Consider the following 21,977-nt stretch of genomic DNA (forward strand, 5'->3'; position numbering starts at 1 on the left):
GCAAATACAGCACTTTGAAACAAAAGGAAGGCATCATTTGAAATCAAAGCAACAAAATACCCGAGAAAAAAACTTTTTGAAGAGCGCCTGGCACGTCCGATTTTTTCCCGGGTTCCGGTCATTGACCTGACCTGAAAATCCCCTCCCTCAGCTGTTAGCCGCTGCAAAAAGTAGGATACTGGCGAGGAACATGCGTGCTTGGCAGCGGTCCAACCAGCAGGATATGCGTAAAACGCACCAACAAAGTCTGCGAGCGTAATGTGGAGCCGACGTTCGTGTAGGCGCCCTGTACAGCCGCCGGTGTCGATAGCAGCTTCATGAGCCGACTACGCGAAACGTTGCGCCGATTTAGAGCGCGCCCAAGGCCGGGGCGGCAATCGTGCGTTGGCGAGCGGCCGCCGCTTGATAAGCGGCGCGCTGTGCGGCTGCGCGGCCGTCGGTCGGAGGGTCTCGGCCGAGCAGGCGCTCCGTCGGTGTCCGCACATCCCGGCCGCAGCACGCGCGCCCTGCACCGCTCAGGTAAGACCGGACCGGGGCCTGCCCCGGGCCTGGCGAGCTCTGTTGTGGTCCGCGGAGTGAACGGTGTGTCAGTGTGGCCCGGCTGAGTGGCGGTACCGGGCTGGATTCGTTCGTTGCGGTAGGGCAGTTCTGTGTTGAGCGCTAGGTGTCCGCCATTGCACGTGGATCGATAACATTGGATCTCGTTGGCTGATGCACCCAGGCACGGCTAATGTTCTTTTTTTTGTGAATCTTCTGATCGTGTGGCTACTGAATGAATGACAATTTTACAGCTGGTTGCGTCAAAAGCATTGTGAGGTGTGTCCACTGTCCAACACTTTCCTCCTAGCGTGACGGTACACGCTGTTTCCTTCGTCGCGCCGCTGACTGCTTTCCCCGTGTGTGTGGTGTGCAAGTTAAAACTGTAGCTAAATTGTTAAGATTAAGTGTAAGCTTAATTGTGAGATGATAGGTTCGTAAACTCATACAGTTCCTTTAATCGATTCTACGATTTTTTTCTTTTGATATTCCATAAAGCTGTAGAATGGTACATCATATATGATAAAATCTAAACTTCATCATGGTATAGGTTCTTACTTTATTCATGAATAACACCATTGTCCGATAGGCGGCGGCCGCGGCCATAACGGCCGGAGCGACACCAGCGCCACCATCGGCGGCCGGTCGGAACTATCGCAACGGATCGCACGTTAATTCAAATTATTCAGTAACGATACGTTATGCGTCAACGAAACCTTAACTGAAAATTTAAGAAAAATGCATTTCATATTATAGCTTAATTTCATGATACATCTCGCGATGTAAATAGGTATTTTAATGGATAATTTGATTAGTAAATAATTGCATCGCTTCAATTAACTAATAATATCATTGCACATATTTCGCATTCGATAAATGCCCCACCGGAATATGAAAGCCCACAAAGTAAGCTTTCTAAAAATGTATATTAGTCACAAGTCAGTGATGGCTTATGCTACTTTTGACGCGATTGTTTTCGTTATCGGTCGATATAACATACACTTTTACTATATTCCAATGCGTACAACTCAGTCAAATTTGAATATTACGTTAATGCCCCAGTAGATAATTAAACATCAATTAATTGCCGTTCAAATGATGTTACGCATGCCTCAATGGTGCCTACCCTAAGCTACTTTTTTCTCGTGTCTTGATAAGCAAGCACTAGACAAAATTGTGGTATCACCATAATTAACTAATAAAATTAATGAATAAATGACACCTTCGATAAATGCCCCACCGGAATACGAAAGCCCACAAAGTAAGCTTTCTAAAAATGCATATTAGCCACAAGTCAGTGATGGCTTATGCTACTTTTGACGCGATTGTTTTCGTTATCGGTCGATATAACATACACTTTTACTATATTTCAATGCTTACAACTCAGTCAAATTTGAATATTACGTTAATGCCCCAGTAGATAATCAAACAGCCATTAATTGCTATTCGAATGATGGTACCCATACCCCCATTGCGCCTAGCCTAAGCTGCTTTTACCCCCTGTCTTCATTGCCAGTCACTGGGTGCAATAGCGGTCTCAGGCCTTATGCGGGCAAAAATGATTTTTAGGGTGAGGGGACAAACGCTAAAGCTATTTCTTTCAAATGTGGCTACTTAAGCGTTTCAAATAAGAGTAAAATTGGAGAACTTCACTTACCTGAACATAATTTACTTAATCTTAAAAATTGACTACCTAATCGAAGTATCAGTAGGCATGATCCAAACTTGTAGGTAACTAGGCATGGCGGCGATGGGAGATACCTGTCAGGGTGCGGGCCAGTTATTTTCATGTTCAATCTCTTCATATTGACGCAATCAACGTCGCGTAAATATAGAATGTATATTCTTCGCAAGTAGCATATCAAAACATTTATCACAAATCTAATGCAGTCACATAAACACATTTTGACACGCACGCTCACGCACCAGATTCTGACGCGCCAACATTTTGATAGGTGCACATTCGCTCGCAATTCAAGTCACATAACAATTTTTAGCTGCCTTCAACAGTCGGCGGCCGTCCTACGTCAAGGCATGTCGCATTCCGTCCTGTTTTTCAACAGGTTGTTGGGTAAACACTTGCATAGATTCTGCCCGCCCAGTAGTTAAATCACAAACATGAAATAACTGAATACGAAGAAAAAAAAACGGGCCGATCATGGACAACAAGAACACCGACAGGAACATTTTCATTAAGTTCGCAACCTCGTGGCGAAGTTAATCGAGATCACGACTTATCGTCCTATAGGTTCATGACTTTTACACACTTTAGAAGTAGCAGTCGCAGCTGCATCCCGCTTTGGAGGCCGAGGAAATCCATGGCAGGAGGGCAAAAACAAGAACAATATGCTTTTGTGACGGCCGGCTTTATCTAAATTACTGAACTCCACTTTTCGTCCCGAACAGTGATTTTTCCTCGGCATGCTATTTTACTCTGAATGAACTCATGACTCGAGGTTTAGGAATTTCGCGCCGATTGAAGTTCGTCGGAAGCACGGAGGACGTTTCTTTGTCTAGGACGAGTGGTACGCGTGCCTCCATTGCGTGTAGCCCCACTGCGTTTCCAGCTGGCAAATCTCGGTGCTGACGATGTCCTTTAGGTCCACTAAGCGTTGATGCACGTAGGTGTCGCACTCATCTGGAAAGAAAAGCCAATTTGTCACAAAAACATTTTCTTCAGTGTCACTGTCATTCACCAGAAGGCTCATATTTAAAACCCCTTAGCCCTAGGTAAAAAGATATTATGAGGAATTTCGGTCCCTACTAGTGAAACTTCACATTCATGCGTGAGCAGCCTGATGGTAATATTCTTATTTGTAAAACAATAAATACAAACTGATAACTGACACTGACACTACTATGAATCAGCCCAGAAAAAAAAGAGCATACTACCTAGGTACTTGACAAATGGGATACCAATTTCAAAGAAAGTAAGTCAATTTTTCAAAGCAAAATTATATTAATGCTTGGGTGTTAGAGGAGAAAATTCCTCTCCAAAAAAAGGGATGAGGGTGGTATATTCTTGACAAGGTTAGCCCCCCCCCCCCAAATAAAGAACAGAAGAAGGAAAAATTGCACACTTTTCTGCACAATGGTAGAAGCTGATGCGATCATGCAATTAGATGCTCTTTCATGAGTGGTAAATTGCTATTGAAAGTTGGAGGTGGGAGTGGAAAATTATTTTCATTTGGATGTCTTGTTCCACCCAAATTGACAAATTTTGGGACACTGCGAATGAGTTATGAAAATTTTGCCAAAGGGTTCAACAAGTTAACAAAAGTGTTGTTTGAAATGAGTTATGTAAAGGCTGTGAAAGAGTTACAGAGAATTTGCAAAAGGGTTACTTCAAAAGAGTTACGAAAAGGTTCCGAAAGAGTTACAATGAGTTAATGAAGAGATTTTACGAATGAGATATGAAAAAGTTGTCAGGGGGTCACAAATAATCTATGAGAAATTTGCTTTGAATGAATTATGAAAGGGCTGTGAAAGGGTTACAATAAGTTAATGAAAAGCCTCTTTCGAATGAGTCAGGAAAATGTCGCGAAAGGGTTGCAAATAACTTACGAAAGGGTTATTTTGAATGAGCTATGAAAATATTGCACATAGTTAAAAATAAGTTATGAAAGGGTTACTCTGATTAAACTAATAAAAGGCTGAGAAAGGGTTACCATGAGTTTACGAAAGGGTTGTTTCAAATAAGTTGTGAAAAGGCTGCGAAAGGGTTACGAAGGGCTTGCGTAAAGGCTTAGTGAAAGGGTTGTGACCTAACAAGTTGCGAAAAAATCACAGCAGCTTTAGGAAAAGAATATGAATGGATAAAGAAGTAACAAATTTTGTTGCAACAAGTGAGGAACGATGTCACACTAATGGGGCTATAATTATACTCAGAAATAAAGCATCTCAGTCTAGTCCATGAAGACTGAAGAGCAGGCTGCACTTAATTGGTGGCTTACCTCGAAATCACTGGCCGACTCACCCCTTCCACTAGATTGATCGGGCGATTTAACACCTTTTTTCAAATAACGGAAACCCAGGCACTTGCATAAAACCCAGAAGAAACGTTTGAACCGCTGGAAATGCCGAGAAATTGGCGGCAATATACAGGGAGGGTACACTGCGCAACAAATGTCTCGTAAGCGCATGGAACGTATGCAGTTTCCAAAGCTCTTGATAATATCAAGAACATGGTTTTTTTTCTTCTAATCCCCATCTGGCCAAATGTCCGCCTTTACACGGGGCCTGCACCCTAACGCATTGACAAGTATTATCAACTGTCTAATGCATTGGCATCCATTTATTAAGAAAAGTCAAATTCTGCCATGCAGTTATGTAAAAATTTAACGTCACTTGGGTATCGGCGTCGCGTGCATCCATTTTCCGTTTACATGACATAGTCAAAATTGCCATTTTCCATAAGACTTAGTAAGCCCATTTGAATAATTGATACTGCATTTGACCATTTCTTCTTAATTAAAGCCATCAATAAATGACATTGATAAATGTCGCCTTATTCACCAAACATTTGTGACATGCATGATTGGTTTTACATTGGTTTCGTTTTTTTTTTTTGGTGAAACGGTGCTACCCAGCCATTAACATTCTACAATCCCCATTCGGTTGTTAAAAAGTTGCATTTTATTCACTCAACTGTTTCCAAAGCATCGATAGATTGCAACAGCGTTGTTATAAAGATAATACGCTATCCTCAAGTCAATGAAATTACCTACATACGGCGAAAGACATAACGGAAAGTATTCGTCAGGTAAGATGTGCGTGTTACAAAGCGACAAGTAGAACGGCTAGACGATGAAAAGAAGCCTTTATAACTTTATTTTCAAATCTTGTTTTCATTTTGCTAATATGCGCATCCAATTAATATCCCACTCGAGATGCCTTACGTAACCTAAAATGATGTCTGTCTATGGCAGGGGTGCGATTCTGAAAATCTCTCGGATTTACGCCCTCCGACTTTCAAACAACCCGATTGGTGCAACTGGGGGGGGGGGGGGGTCTGACGGGCCCGAGGCTGCTTCATGGCTGGATGAAGGGATGTGGCAAAGTATCGGTTATACGCTTGGTTTCTGTGTTAATATCGACAAAACCTTTAGGGTTTTTATGGACTTTCTTGATTTAGTTGACTCCGTGTCCCTATAATTCCAATAAACTTATCATTCTGATATGTTACTGGCAGCGAAGTGGCGAGGGAGCACTGGACCCAGGCGCGGATACAAGGGGGGGCCATGGGGGCCATGGCCCCCCCTTGGCCGATTTTTTTCAAAAATAAAATAAAAAGTTAAAAAGTTAAAAAGCTGAAAAGGGGGCCTCCTGAAAATAAAGTGGCCGAAATCCGATGAGTTTTTTTTTAACCTACCCACTTAGTTATTTCTTAGAAGACTAGCTGAGAAGACTTCTTTGTTAGAAGATTGGTAAAGCTTTTCATAACTTGGAGGTCTCTTATACTCACAGAGATGACCACTTTTACAGGGCCTCCTAACCTGCACAGAGGGCCTCCAAGCCTGCACAGATGTTGAGATGTTGCCTGAACAGCTAGATAAGCTCAATAGACGCAGTTTTTTTTTTGGGGGGGGCCCAACAAGTGGGAAGATGGGGCCTCCAACAGGTGGGATTATGGGGGGGGCCTCCTGGTTTCTAATGGCCCCTCCCTTGGAGATTTTCTGGATCCGCCCCTGACTGGACCTCGGTCTCTTTTCCAATGTTCGGCTGTTGATGCTGTGTAACTTTTCTTGTCACTCTGTGAGCTGACTATTTGGCCATCGCGACTGATGAAGACGACTCGCCCTGCTGATGTCAGTGGCGACACCAGCGGTCAAAGTCTCATCGCTGAGGTCAAGGGGTGTTGCACCGTCAGAGGATGTCCGGCCGATGAGTCCACGCTCCGCATTTTGACGCAACGAGCGATTTCTGCGTTCTTTCCAGTGATTCACACGACAATGATAAGAGACTAACTATTAATAACTCGTAATGATAGTGACATAACTAATAGAAACTGAGGATGTGTTGCAACAAGTAGCCTTTCATGATGTCCGTGATCTCTTTAGGCAGCTTAGTGTTTAATGCAACCATTTCTGGGCAGGGGCTAGTCTGGCGCGTGACTCTAATCTTCTGCATGATCTGGTGAGATAAGCGCCCTGATACGATTAAGGTTAATAATCTGACCGCGGACTGCTGGGCCACCCGGGAGGAAGGAGGAAGCCACTCCTTTCGAGCGGACAAAACGCTTGTCAGGCCGGACGCTCCCCAGCCGGCCCAGTTTTTCATGGTACGAGCTGTCAGACTAAGCTGCAGAGTCGAGCGCCGCTCGGTAGCACGCTTTGTCATTCATTGAGCCGGTCTAACAGGGTGACCGAGACCAAAACATCTGTCATAACAGCCAGACTGTAAAACTGCTCTCTGTTTTCAAGGAGTGTCACCGAACTTCGCTGCCGGGTGCAGCTGATGACGCATCCTATTGTTGACACTGCCGAGTACTGCTCGGGTGCTGCTCTAGCACCATTTGGACATGTTTACTGTCTGCCTCGGCTGGTGTCGTCTGTCATTACTCGTCTGTCCGTCTGTCTGTCTGTCTGTCTGTCTGTCTGTCTGTCTGTGTGTCTGGTGAATGGCCGCCGCACTGTGCCGGAACAGAGTTGGGCCGCGAGTCGGACCGACCCGACCCGGGTGAGACCCAGTCTTGCGCCGACCGACGGAGGAGGGGGGGGGGGGCGCCGGAGGGGGAGGGGAGTATCGATTTTGTGACGCCGGGTCTGTCTGAAGGCGCCAGCAGACACCGGCGCGCGGCCCGTACTCGGGCACCGGGTCACCGCGAGGCCGGAGCGCACCCCGCGCGCGCCTGACCTCACCGTCAGGTCAGTGGCAGGTGCGGCCGAGGTCACAGGGCACGCTGGCCGGTCACGGCACAGCGGAGCACGCGCGCACCCAGCGCCCCGCCTCCTACAATGGGAAATGTGTTTACATTAGCCGAGTATACTGTTTACGGTACACAAAAGGGGGCAGTTTGCCCTGTTCACGGCTCGGCACTGCCTTGTGGTCAGGTCACGCGTACTCGGCTCGGGTGGCCGGCGCTCAGCTGCCAAACCCAGGCACATGGTGTCTTATTTCACTCCTGTAACACGAGCCGCCTCACCCTAATCAATCAAGCCCCCTTTTCACTTCCGGTATTGGACCAAGCTACCCAGTAATCTATCACCGATCAGTTTGTAGCAGAGAAACGCTTCTGTGGTGTCCCTAACTGAGGTGCCCACTCCGTGCGGATCTTACCTATTCCATCGCGTGTGGTGGGTCTCGGGCCACCCAGATGGCTGCCTACGCTCCTCGCCGACACGTGTGTCGCACGCGTAACACAGCCGGAACGAGGGCGGGGGGGGGGGGGCACAGCTGGCCGCCTGGCGTGGGGCTCGTCACAGACCTGTCATACACTATCGGACATGCAGTGTGCTATTGAGTCACAGCGCCTCGCCATGTGCCTTCGCCAGCTGGGTCGGCGTCCTGTGCGCAGAGATGGACACTGTCAGATGTCATGTATGACGCTGGAAACATTAAAATTAGGATAACTTGTTGTTTTTTTGTGTTCTTGTTTTAATGTTGATGTAAATCAAAGCGATGGTAATAGATATACCATCCTGTGTTTCACACATCTGCTTAGTTGGGAAAAAAGAACAAAAAGTTATGTTCATAAATCTAATCAAATTGCCATCGTCTGTTTATTATTTTAGCTTTATTTGAGAGACACACAAATGCACTGTGTTCCCATTGATTGGTTCATTCAAAAGCGACTCTAATTCATTGCTCTCTCATTGAATATTTAGAAGGTTTGTCGAGCCTTTTCAATGAATTATGAATCTGAACATCTCTGAATGTAGCCTCTGTCGAGAGGCGTCACACAGGTGACCGGCTTAGGTCTGAGTTACGTCAGGTGATCGGCTCTTCTCAGTCCAGGACCAGGTGACCCCTCCGTATAAGGAGGCACTGTTTGTTCCAGTCAGTCTGCACGCTCTGTCCTTTCGTCTCATCTTTCCACTCTGCTGTCTTTTCAATGTCTGCCTCCTGAAGTATCATGTTTGTGTGTATTGTGTATTCCATCGTTCCGTGTTTGCGTCTTTTCCGTGTTTCCTTTCCATGGCTCTCAGCCCCGTCTGATGCCCCTTGGTATTACACAATGTCATAATACCTACCCTAGCCTGCACCAGTCGTTGCGTCTGTCTCGTGTCTATGCTGACCCAGACGTTGCCTAACCATCATCCACAGCATTTGTTTCTTCCGTTGTATTTATGCCTATCCAATCAGCACATTTTTCTTCGTTAGGTATCGGGCTGGGTGCCTTTGCACTCTGGAGCTGTAGGAGGAAGTCTTTGGTAGATCACTATCAGCGGGACGGGAGAGGACGCCTTTTATAACCATTTGACAGCATTCTCGTTGAACTATGTAAATGGTTTCACTGTCACTGAACCAGAGAGGTGTGATGGTTCCTAAGGTGGTGCCGGGTCCGTCTGTGTATCCGCCGTGGTCCTCACAATAGGGGTCCAGCGGGGCCTTGCGGTGGGTTCACCTGTGATCCCACCGGGCGCTGGGAGGTCTGAGGTCCTCTGTGGTCCCGCCGGGGGTCCGTCTGTGATCTATACTCTATAGGTGGGGTGTGTCACCAGACGGGCAAGGGTCGTCAGTCGTCGCCGTTCCGTCGATAGCGACAGCTCGGTGCGGTCGCCTGGTGACGGGAGCAACGCGGTGGCATCGGATTGAGTGGTGACTGGTGACGATCCGGGGCTCCCGAGAAACTCCCGGCACTCAGCAAATGAAGAGGTTCAGGCGGGCTCACACAGCTCGACTACAGGCCCAGTTGGGGTGCACGGCTCGTCGTATTTGGCGAGTCATGTGAGATTGCAGGGGAACCACGGCCGGACGCGCTATCGGCTGCAGGTTTGCCGGTCGGTCTGTGTGTTCACCATTGGCCTGTCTGGGTATGTAAGCACCAGCGGACGTACCACCGATTGGAGCCGGGGCGGACGTGACGCGTGACGGCGCCACGTCACGTCACGTCACGTCACACACGAAGGACACAGCAGGACGCCAAACAGACAGACAGAGAGTCGGACCAGACTCGGCCGGCGGAGTCCACTCGCAGAGACGGTGAGCGAATCGGCCCGGCAACAGGGACACACCAGCTGTTTCCTATCGCGGCGGGACCGGCCAAATATACACAGACCCGCGTCACCGGCCGGGGAGTTGAGCCACCTCCCAACAGCGGCGTCCTAAAAACAATAACTGCGGCCAGCGACACGGACAACTCGGAGGGACCGAAATATTAGGTGCGCCACGGCAGTGCTGGTGTTTCAATGCATTCTCTATCATTATTCGATATTAAAGATGCTCCATAGCATCGATTTCGCTTTCCGGAACTCGACCGTTGAACTTAATACCCGGCTGCTTCATTCGCTTATACCCAATTTGTAGAAAATAATAAGTACTTCTTTTTAAATGCCTATCCGAAATTCTTCACTTCTTCCAGAAGTTGTTTCCAGAAGGTTGGAGCGCGGCGTAACCGCGACATTTCGGACTCATACGGTGTTGTACAATATTGACCATCGGCTATTATCGGTTCGGGGGAACTACATCCGTAGAATTTTAGACTGGCTCATACCCACGAAATACCTGCTCGCCTGCAGTGCCTGCCGTTTTTCTTGTCACAATTGGATCAAGGCCCTTTTGGGGGCCTTGACCATCAGTAACCACCGTGAAGGATCTGCCCACCCAGGCTCGGGAAAAATGTGCCAGGGTATTAGCTTTCAGCACATTGCTTACCACACGTGTAAGTGCATATGTAGCATTTCAAAGTGAAAGCACCTGTAATCCCACCATCGCGGACACACCACCAAGGCATGCTTACTAGCATGTGAACCCCGGAAAAGGAAGGATGCAAACCATTCTAGCGTGAGTGGATTCAAGTGGCTGCCCTTCCTCATTTGAACTAAAAACCTGTTATATAAGACTTGTCGCCACAAGAACGACTATACAACAACTGCGGTAACAGTCCTGCCTTCTGTACTGCTCTACCGCCTTGCATTTTCGCCACCGTTGCTTGGTGTCTGGTATGATTATTCATTCTAGATTTCCGTTACGTGACTATGCGGACCGTTTTGGACCTTTGACATTCGAAAACCTTTTACCTTATTTATTTTTCAAATAGACTTGTCACCGAATCGTTGATTTACATACCTGTCATTTCCTACGCTCTAAAAATGTGCATTCCAGAGTAAAACGATCGATATGCAAACGGCCGCACCCTCCTTCATCTGTCATTCAAACGTGACGTCACACTGACGTGTTCATCTTCGGATTTTCGCAGCGTAGTGTCTTCATGTCGTCTAATCGCCCCTGCAATCGGTGTCAATATTATTCAAAATTTAAATTGATACAGCTTACGTCAGTGGAGAATGCACATGGAGCCACTTGCCCATCATATTCACCCATCTTATTAGCCATCGGGATGCGGTCATTCCATCAGAATCACATGGCTACATGTCTGGTAATTCAATTTTAAAATAATGATAATCAACGTCAGAGCCTCCCATTCATGGTAAGACATCAAAGTCATATAATATTGATTTAAAACGAACAGTTTTAGGTAGTCCCCAGAAAATTGATGACGTAAGAAGTCGACATCTTTTTAACATACCACACCAATCACTACATCATGGTTCAAAATTGTTCAAGGTTGAAATATAAACGCCACCACGCAGCTTCTCACACCAGCTGACAGAGCCCAAACCAATGAACATTGGTTAACCGTGCATCCGACAGCCGTGGGTATTGGGTAATGGGCACACATCCATTAGGCGCCGCACCTGGGCTTTTAAACGCCACACCCCCGGCGAGCGCAAACTTTGACCTTATCGAGAGGCGCTGAAACGGCCGCAGCCCGGCGCCAAATGAAGCGTATTATCGATTGACGTCACCTAGCGGGCAGGAGTCAATTGGCGGCTGTCAAAATTGTTCCCGCTAATCGGTCGATTTATGACACCTTGCGTTAGCGGGTTTTCATTGGAGTGTGCTATCGGCGAACGATTGTGACGTCATAGATGGGGTTATTTTGATGGGTTCTACGTCACACTTCTCGATGCAGGATGCTGAACCGGATGTAGTGATACTGTTTTTCCTCTTGTGAAAGCCTTCTTCATTTTTATATTTTGCGTCTTTATCTAGAATGGGGTCCGCCTTTGCTTTTGTTCGTCGCAAACCATAGGTAGGTATTCATACTTATCATAGCGGTCATGCTAACATAACTGAACCATACAGTTTTATGCATGCATGCCATGCAATACAACTTTATCGAATTGTTATACAAATGAATACTGAAGCTAACAGCTGACTGGGATCTTTCATTGCGGAATAATGCTTAAGCTGGCCCTTACTTAGTTGCATTGCTCACTACCACTTTGTCTACACTGTAGGCAATTGTCTACGAACTTTTCATTTTAACAGCTGACGTTAACCCTCGCCCGCACATGGGGGGGGGGGGGGGTGGTTGCCACCCCCCAGGCAGTCTTTCTGCTCTGCGCTCAACATTTTTAGAGCTAGAAGGCTGATTTTTCGTATAGCTGCTCGTTTATCCTTTCTTGATGTCCACTGAAAATTTCAAGTTTCTGTGACCTTTGGTTTCGGAGATATGACCTTATTTTTCAGGTCATGTCATGACCCAAATGGCCAATTCTCAACATCTTGCGTTTGCCATGGGCCTTGTGAGCTTTTGACACCCTGATTTCGGCCTTTTTTGCCAGTCTTACCTCCCACCTATCATGGAACATGTTGTTCGACGATGTACAGGGGTCAAGGTCAGGGTCAAGGTCAACCTAGGTCATCTAAGATACTTGCGTTTTAGGCAAGCTGAATTTACTTTTTGTGAAGTTTTTTTGACTGCATTTTTGGTAAAAGCTTCTCAGATCATGATTTCATGTGATATGGACCCAAAAACAATCGGTGCACACATCAGTATACACACAGACACACACAGACATACAAACACATATAATTGACCTTGACCTAACTTGACCTGAAATGACCTCAGCAGCAAAATTCTGGTCGGATAGTGTGACAAAGAGGTTCTAGCTGGCTTGGCACCAGAAAACAGCATCGTCATCGGTATTTGATAAGCAGCGCACTTGATATCCAACGGTGACCCAAAACAGTAACATTTTTTAGTTTGACCTGACCTGGAAGGTCAATGACTGACCTGAGAAGGTAAAACTGGGTATCATTGGATTCGTTTCTTCCCAAAGAATCTTTTTGGTCTTTACTGCTAAGCTCTATCTCCAACAGGAACGAAATGGCGCGGGGGGGGGGGGGTGGCAACCACCCCATGTGCGTTCTAGGATGGGAAAATGGCATGTGCGGGCGAGGGTTAAATCCAGGACGATTCTTAGTTTTACTCCTGCGTGCATGTGATTGAACATCCTGTTGTGAGGGTGTGCTGATATTAAATCTAGCTTCTTCAGCCCTTGTTGTTAAAAAAGCAGAGTACCTACGTATGTGCGCTCTTGGAACCTGCTAGGTGTATACTTTACTAAAACTGAATATCAGATTTCATAAAATTTCTGTGAATTAATTACATTTTACCGAATCAAAACACTACCCAGAATGCATTTCTTACGCAAGTCGCTGCCTTTTGTCAAACGATCTCATTCATTCACAGTCACACTTATAAGGGAAGCATGTGCTATAGGAGTGCTCGTGCACCTGTCAAGTTGCATGCGTGTTATCAAAATGCACAAAATTACCTGCGCTGCGTGCGCCCCTTTATTACAAAATCGTGGTTTATCATTCCATTTTTGTGGCTCGAATCCATTGAGCTACATCGGCTTAGCACGTCTTGATAACCTTACAGGGAAAAGACCATGTTGTGACCAACTACATAAGCAGTTAGGGTAGTTCCGCGAAACCATCGCAGCCTGCCGTGCGCTTATGGGATGTCAGCCTTCCTTAAACGACTGGTAGCTCGAGCGACTATCGTTTACACGTGTGTCCGGGGATGTTTCGTGTTTGGGGACGTGTCCAACATGTCACTGAGAATTGAGATTGACACATGGGTACTGACTGGCACTCGTGTGCGAACGTAACAGCGCCTGCAAATTTATACTGCTGATTTGGCGATGCTGCTATTGATTCTTACTAAATGGGCCATTGCATCCGTTAAATGCTTCTAGAACAGTTTAGCATTTGCTTCTTCGAAGGCTCTTACGCTGTTGTGCTTTTGTGCAAAAGGAAAATTGACCCTGCCGAAGTCTAGCGAAATTCCCTGAATTTAATGACGGCTTCTTCAGCCAAATCTCTTTTTCTTTGCATCATGCAGCTTTCTCAGTCAAAGCGTACCTATAGCCCGACTAATGACCTACCCCAAGCCAGCCCACGGATGGCAAGTCGTTCTACCTACTCTTGATCTGCTCTGCGACGCATGTGTGTGCGTCCTGTGAGATGTCCTGCGACGGGTGTCTGTCCATCGTGATCTGTCCTGCGACGTGTGTGTTTGTGTGTGTGTGGGGGGGGGGGTGTCCCCTTAACCCTCCCCTGCCATGAATTTTAGTCCCCTGTGACTTGTCCTGCGACGTGTGTGTCCCCGGTGACCTGTCCTGCCATGGATCCTGTCCTCTGTGACCTGATGGCGTGCGATCCTTCTGTCCCCTGTGAACCGCTCCGTCGGACCCGGCCCGGTATCGACCTCCCGTCGCCGTCGACTGCTCGATGCCGACCCCCCGGCGCGTCGTGGCAGGCGGGCTCGTGGCAGCGGAGCTCGTCGTCGACCTTTCGATCGTGACGTCACTGCCGATACATCCGGTGTGGGATGGTCGGCGCGGTCCGCCACGACGGAGTGGCCGTGGCGCCGTTGAACTCTGGACTTTTCGTCCGCATTGACACCTGGGTCTTGTGCAAGGTGCAAGTCAGGCGTAACCAGTTTCATGACGTCCCATCAATGTTTGCTAATAGGCTGCTCAGTACTGAAGTACATGCTATGTAATGCAGTGTCCAATCGCACGTGCGTTGCAGTGATAGGGCTAATTATACAGAACCTTACTGAAGTACATGCTATGTAATGCAGTGTCCAATCGCACGTGCGTTGCAGTGATAGGGCTAATTAACCTTCAAGACGGTCAGCCAAAACCTAACGGTAGAACGTTTCGGAAAAAAAACTATTAGCGGTTAGTCATAAGCGTTCGTCGATTTCAAACATATATTTAATTGAAGAATAAAGTTTCCACTTATCCAGTCAGTATCCTTTTACGGCTGGCACATATCGAAACTCTCCAAAGACGTTTACAACACATGAAATGCCTCCCCGTTAGCCTGCAAGCAATGGTCTACATGAAACATGTACATACGTTATGGAAATGTTTGGTGCTATGCTTTTCCTTTAATTGGTCGCTGTTCATTGAATGACATTATTTCCATGCCTAAGCTGCTAGTCATGTCGTGCTCTTATCTCAAATTGGCCAAATGAGGTAGGTAGGTCTGCAGTGACAATGACAAACTTACCGGGGCAACGATCACGTTGCTGGGAGTGGTGGTTCGCCCTATACTTCAGAGCAGCCATGTCACTGAGGGTCCTCTATCACTCGACAGGCTCTTAGTGGCTCTGAATCTTTCCGGGATTTGGCGTGCACCTTAGTCATTGGCCATGGTTCATGTCCCACAGGACATCCCCAGTCTGATAGTGCCTCCCCGCTCAAAGGTCGGTACTGTCTAAGTGCACGAGATAGAGATTTGTGTAACACTTCGCTTCACAGAGCAGTGGCTGCACGAAAGTATCGTTCGTATGGCTATCTCAAGAACGTGTGAATGTAATAGCCCAGGTGCCAAGGCGCCATCCAAATATGCTTCAATAGATAGCTGAACGTTCCCGGGATCCCGAATCCGTTTCGCTGGCACGGAGCCGGTACTGGGATTGTTTACAATATCGCGTAGGAGGGGCCTCTTTCGAGGAAGTATTAATGAATTGATGCCTTTGAAAGCTCCGTTATACCCTTGCCGCGTCCTGCGGTGAAGCTCCGTCGTCCCTTCCCGGTTCGATAGCACGGTGGCCGGGAAGCCAGAGCTTCAAAGCTAAACCCTAATGCATCGCCATCACGGATTCAAACCTGTGCTTTTTCCACAGAATCCTGGTGGGGCTTGCCAAAGGCAACCGCGCACCTTGCCAGCCGGCGATTGGGGTCTTTCTTTGATGCTCCGCGCAGCAGCCGTGGTCAGATGAACGGTCTATGTTTTCTGGTTAGAGGTTGCGGGGAACAGTAGCCTTGTGGTGGCTGGCAGGATTAGTCCCGGTTGTCTGCGGCCCCTGCGGTCTTGTACGGGCCTCACACGCAGTGTATGTGGGCGTTCGTGTCTCCGCTCTTTAGAGGGATCTCTGTAATCGGCTTGGCCACGTGCCGTGCCGGGCACTGAGCCTCCAGCTTCCGGATCAGCGGCGGCCTGTGGGCAGGCACTGCCCGACCGGGCCACAGGCCGGGGGCGGGGACAGGTGTTCTCGGACACGCGAACTGGGCGGTCCCGGTGATCTGCACCGCGTCCGCAGCACTGTTCCGGCCTTAACCGATGGTGTTCCTCACGGACACAGGATTCCACCTGGTGTTTTTTGAAACGAGGTCTGCTCACGGGGTGCTAGGTGTTTTCCGAGTGCCGATAAGACCCACGCTGTCATGTCTGAATATACATCTATATCGGTAACACGAGTTACTGCTGCATATGGCAAGTGCCGACTACAATCAGCAATTTGGTGGCAGGCTATCGTGGCACGACCGGCTCGGACCCGGTAAAAATGACCGCTGATAGTGGACGCCGTGTTTACTGTCGTGGGTGCCGGCGGTAAATGTGGCCGCGTACGGAGAAAATTCAGCGCCCGGGAGCCGTCCAACCGGTGCCGCGACAAATGTCGCCTAATTGATCCTGGCAAAAAAGCCCGCTAAGCGCCCCTCGCGTTGCGACAGGACTTAGCCTATACAGCTTGGGTATATGTCACGTAACCAGCAACACATGACATACCAATAACGGACATCGCTGTAAAAAGGAAAAAAATACACGACGGGGGAACACCTGGCCAAGTGTTGTGCCCGAAAACGCCACAAGGATGTACGTTTTTCGATGTTTGAGCAAAACTGTACAAGGACGCTAACGGCCTAGAACTTTGTGGAAGCTTATCCTTCCTGTTGTTGCTTGTCATTGGTTGCATAGCGTGTTTGCCATGAAAAATGTAATGTTGTGCTTAAGTTGATAAGTGTTATTCGGGTGGTAGTGTGACTGCTTAATCATTCTCGAACTGATGCATGCAGTTATATAATGAATTCATATCCGTATGCTACCGGATATGGACTGTATAAATTACTTAGTAAACCTTGTATGAAGTGCAGTACAAATCCCGCGCTATATCACAAAGTGTAAGCGCTCGAGACTCGAGTCACAGTGCATTGCTTACCCTGATCTGCCCATAATCCTGCACCTGGTAACCTTTCGGTCAGCTTCGTGTTATCCAACTGGTCATGCTCGGCCCATGTATGTCAGAGATTCATCCTCATCAGACGGCACGCCTGACTCTAAAAGCTCCTGTAACTCGCCTATTTGTGCGCTAGCGTGCAATGTATCGGCTGATATTTCTGTGACCTGTACCCTAATTCCAAGTACCCTTGTCACTCCTTCATGCAAAATCTTGTCTCCAGGCACACTGGCGGCCGTCTCAAGTCGCATGTAATGTAGAGCGCTCTGTTACCAGGCCTTTGTACTTCCATTCTACGTCTCAGAAACGCTACCTGAATCCAAAAACCTCTCGCACTTCCATTTATAACTAAGCAATATGTCACGGTCTCTGCGTCCACTAACCACCTTCATCTCCCCCCAGGAGATGTCTTCGCTCTCGTACGTACCCGTGGAGCCGTACTCTGCCGACTCGGACTGGCGGTACCGAGCCGAGGGCGGCGCCAACATCGTCATCAGCATGCCGCACCAAGGACGCGTGCTGCGCTTCCCCAAGACGGCACACGCCGAGCCTATCCAGGTGGCCCGCCTGCGCCGCCTGGCCGATTACCGCAACTTCGTGATCGCGCCGCTGCTGGGAGAGCTGGGCGGATCGCCGTGGCAGGTGGTACGCCTCTCGGAGGAGGACCGGCGCCGACTGGCGACCGACATCGAGCCGAGCAGGCCGCCACGGCGTCGCGGCAACGCCATCAACCCCGGAGGACTGGCGCTGAAGATGGACGACTGCGCGGTGTTTCCGTCGCCGGCGGCCCCGCTGGCACCGCCCACGGCGCCGCCGCATGTGTTCAGCGTAGAGATCAAAGCGAAACAGGGCTTTCTGTGTGCAGATGATGATCTGGGCGTGTGCAGCTTCTGCATGAAGCAATACCTCAAGCTAAAGCGCGGTACGGTACAACAGGTGAGTGGCTACTGTCCACTGGATCTCTTTTCGGGCGAGTTCGACCGATTTGACCGCGCGTTGCGGTCGCTACTGGACAGTCCGCAGAACAACCTGCGGGTGTTTCTGGACGGTGAGTTTGTGTACGGGGCTGGCGCCAGAGGTGACCGCGACCAGCTGCTGGACGCTGTGGCTGAGGTGATGGCGGAGCGACGGCCGCCGCAGGCCGACCGGCTTCTGAAGCTGTGGACGCGCCTCATGTTCACCGTGCTCTGTACCAACGACAGCCAGAGCGTCCTCCAAGAGGAGGAGGAGGACGAAGAGTCCTGCCGACCGGCCGGCTGCTGCGTTCCCGGCGCCGGCCTGCCTCCCCGTTCGTTCCTGGGACGCGTGCTGCGCGGTCAGCGCCTGGCGGCCGCCGGGCCGACCCAGACCTCGCAGCTGCTCGACCAGATGACGGCAGCCGAGCCCAACCGCGTGGAGGAGGCGTTCCGCACGCCCTTCTCGGACCCGCTGTGGACACGGGTGGTGGCCGACGCCGACATCGAGCCCGTCGACGCGCTCGAGGCTCTCCAGAGGTACAGCATCGGCGCGACGATGCGCGACGCGTCGCTGATGATCACGATGCGCCGGGCGAGCGACGGAGAGGTGGACGCCGGCCTGCGCCAGGTGACTGACTCTGCCGGCCACCGGTGGGTGGTGCTCTGTCGTCTGATGGACCTCGACCCGAAGCACGTGCGTCGCGTCAGCCGACAGCGGCTCAAGAAGGAGAAGTCCAAGGAGCTGTACCTTCGCGCCCGGCACCCGCGAGGAGAGGCGAACCGTGGCGTGCCCATCCCGTGTAGTGTCAGCGACGAGGGCATCGACCATCTGCTGGCTGTGTCAGGGTCTCCGATGTGAAGAGACGGCATCCACCGCCTGCTGGCTGTGTCAGGGTTTCCGATGTAGAGACGACTCAACCGCTTGTTAGCTGTGTCCGAGGATCCGCGACGGATGATCGGTGGGTGCAAGGGACGGGGGATGACCGTAGACGTTTCGTTTAACCCTCGCCCTGGCAGGGCATTTTTCATAACTCGGCCTGGCAGGGGGGGGGGGGGGGTCGATGCGACCCCCCCTCGCGATTGGCTCCTATGGCACCTAGAAACACCAAATTTGGTAGGTAGGTGGGCCCCCTGGAGTTCTCACCCCTGTGCAAATTTGGTTGCTCTAGGTCAATATTTAGGGGGGTTTTGGGGGGGTATAAATGTAAAAATTTCGCTAAAAACAGGTCAAAAGTTTTTCGCTTATAACTTTTGATTAAAATAAGATAGAGCAAAAAGAAAAGCACCAGTGAACTCAGCACGTCAAGGCGCATCGAATGATATACTTTTTAGCTTGGTTAAGTGTACTTAAAGTTTTTCTTAAATTTTAAGTAAACTTAAATTAATAAATTAAGTTAAAGTTAACCGAATTGCATCATATCGCATATCATTCGACTCGGCTGATCACCAGGAACACAATGGTACCATTTTTAAGCTCTAGCGTCATTATGTGCCAAGTTATTGGCAGAAACGTCATTTGACCTCAGTTGACCTCATTTGACCTGACCCATGGATAAGTACACCAAACAAAGAAGCACCAAGTGACCTGCTGTTAAGTACTGTGGTTTCAAAGCACAAAAGTGATAGAACGAAGCGGATATCTCCAGTATTTTCCGAATTTAGTATTTTCCCATAGGCTTAACACTACGACGTAATGACCTATAACTGACCTCAGGTCAGTGACCTCAAAAAGCCAAACTATATGTTATACAACTCGGTGAACTTAGCACATCCTGAAAGTTTGAAGGAAATCAGTGCAAAACTGTGAGTTGGACAGGTGCAAAAAGAAAATTGAAATTTGACCATGACCTTGTACCGGTTTTACTGACCTGGTGACCTGACCCAAGGTCACCCGGACCTGAAATTTTCAGGTCATATGTAAAAAGGTTGCCCCATAGGCTGTGCCAAATTTGGCGGCGCTGCCCGCCGCCGTTTTTACGCTATCTTCGAAAAACCTTAGGGGGGTCGCATCGACCCCCCCCCCCTGCCAGGGCGAGGGTTAAGACACATAATTTCAAATGGTTTTAAGTTCCTGGAAGATGGTTTACGCAGGTGACCTTGTCTGGGTAGTGCGGATCTTTCTTTGGCGTGAGCCTCGTTGATACGTTCGTACTAAATGACGGAATGCAGTGGACATTCTGAACATGCTCCTAAGAATTTCGAAAAGTCGGAACATGTCATCGTGATATCTGATTGCTACAAAGCTAATTGATATATGCGTATTGATTTCATACATACATAGACCGATAATGTGCGGATCGGTCCCAAGTGGAAGTGCAACTGATGTAGAAACATCCGAATGGTATGACCGTGTGTCCAAAACAGACCGTATAGTATGTTGGGTGCTCTTCTTTGCCGCAAAGCTCTTCTGGTCGAGTAAAGGACTGGGCCTTCTTAGGCTTTGGAATTATGTTTGAGCTGACATTGACAATGAAAAAACTTGTCCTTCAAGAATACCATGGCTGTTTGTATTACAGCATGTATTTTTAAACTCAATGTGCATTTTTACTTTTCATGAGAACCAACAGGCATGCATAAACCACATTCATGTGGTGTTTTAACATTTAAGTGGTAATTTGTTTATCCAAGGGCGTATCGCATCGTTTCCTATCTCATGGTATGACACATTCGCATTTTTACCTGGCATGCGCTTTGGCGGAAAAGTATGTTAAATTGTTATTGCTTTCTCCCTTCTTGCTCGGTGGTTCTGGAGCTACGAGTAGCTAGACTGTTCAACTTCCCCATTCAGCCATCCACCTGATCAATGTCTGGCTGAGAAACAACATGAAAATGCGCAATGTCTGTCACATGTGCAGAATGACTACTGACGAGCCGCTGGCCTAGGAGTCTGAGCAATTGCGCCGTCAGTGGGTCAGACGCCGACCCAATGACGATGGATACGCGCTGACCCAGCCGGTCCTTTGAGACCGAGCTGTCACGTGCTGATCACATGAGTCGCGCCAAGGATGGCCTCCGCTGAGACGTGCCTCGCAATATGTCCTTGGTCTCAGGTGTTTTGTTGGAAATGTTTGTCCATCGCCTGCTTCCGGCTCGGTGCGTTTTTGCTGAGAATGAGTGGATCGAGGAGAATAACGCTGTTTTAGTGAGCTCGGACTCGGACCGACCAGAAAGTCGCCATATTGCTAAACGACTGCTTGTGGCTCGAATGGTTGACTGAATGTGAAATGTCATTTACCGGGAGTGTTTGCACTGCGAAAGTGACGAGAGATCTTCGACGGGGGCAGTGGTGATGGGAAATGTAGGTGCTATTGAATAGTCTGATAAGAGTGTTACGTAACAACTTGACTGATCCATCTCACCATGCAAGCCGTCCTCACCATGTTCTACCGGCCTACCCTGGGCTCGTGCCCGCCGGTTCGCCGGTCATTTGTTGGTCTCTGTACCACAAAGACAAGTGCAAAATGTCGTGCCATGTCACTATCACGCGCGCCTGAACGTTGCGTGGTTATTATTCTATATTCGCTCGCTCCATGTGCCGGTTGATTATAAGAGAATGCAAGTTGTTAGCCCGGTGCGTTAATGTAGAACCGTGTATACAGGACTGTGAGAGCCGTCTTTCCGGCCTGTCTTTCGAGAAAATAAATAAATATACATGACATATAACGTATGTGATGTACGGAGATTTTTGCCACACAATGGCCACCAAAACGAATGATGATTTTAGTTAGAAATGAGATAATCTGGTTGACATGGATGAGGGTGGGCCCGAAGATTATGATACATATGTAAGCTGCAAGCATTGCTACTGACAGAGCTGGCACTGCGCACATTAGCAGCCTGAAGGATCTGCTGAGGGTATATCTTCGGGGTCAGTTGCCACGCGAAAAAAAGATTAAAAATATGAGCGGAGCTGCTTATCGAAATTCGAATCTCAAAACGTGTTCTCACTCATTACTTCAAATTTCAATGACTTCTTTCATATCAAATGCTGTAAC

General features: G+C 48.6%; 1 protein-coding gene and 1 long non-coding RNA gene across 2 annotated transcripts; one reads left to right on the forward strand and one right to left on the reverse strand.

Annotated features, from left to right (window-relative positions):
* The first annotated feature begins 325 nt into the window (after positions 1–325).
* On the forward strand, positions 326–21,642 carry LOC122374822 (inositol-pentakisphosphate 2-kinase-like). Its single transcript, XM_043353812.1, has 2 exons — positions 326–519; positions 17,429–21,642. The coding sequence occupies exon 2, from the start codon at positions 17,432–17,434 to the stop codon at positions 18,839–18,841; it is 1,410 nt and encodes a 469-aa protein (XP_043209747.1). The 5' UTR covers positions 326–519; positions 17,429–17,431; the 3' UTR covers positions 18,842–21,642.
* On the reverse strand, positions 2,359–4,656 carry LOC122374823. The gene is made up of 2 exons (XR_006255291.1): positions 4,491–4,656; positions 2,359–3,175 (listed from the first exon to the last, which is right to left on the reverse strand). It is a non-coding gene; the product is annotated as an uncharacterized LOC122374823 (long non-coding RNA).
* Positions 21,643–21,977: the final 335 nt, after the last annotated feature.

Source organism: Amphibalanus amphitrite, unplaced genomic scaffold (assembly GCF_019059575.1).
Source record: "Amphibalanus amphitrite isolate SeventyFive unplaced genomic scaffold, NRLGWU_Aamphi_draft 001719F_arrow, whole genome shotgun sequence".
NCBI classification, from domain to species: domain Eukaryota; kingdom Metazoa; phylum Arthropoda; class Thecostraca; order Balanomorpha; family Balanidae; genus Amphibalanus; species Amphibalanus amphitrite.

Excerpts from the sequence above, each read along its gene's own strand:
- LOC122374822 (XM_043353812.1), top strand. The coding sequence starts at position 17,432 with ATGTCTTCGCTCTCGTACGTACCCGTGGAGCCGTACTCTGCCGACTCG.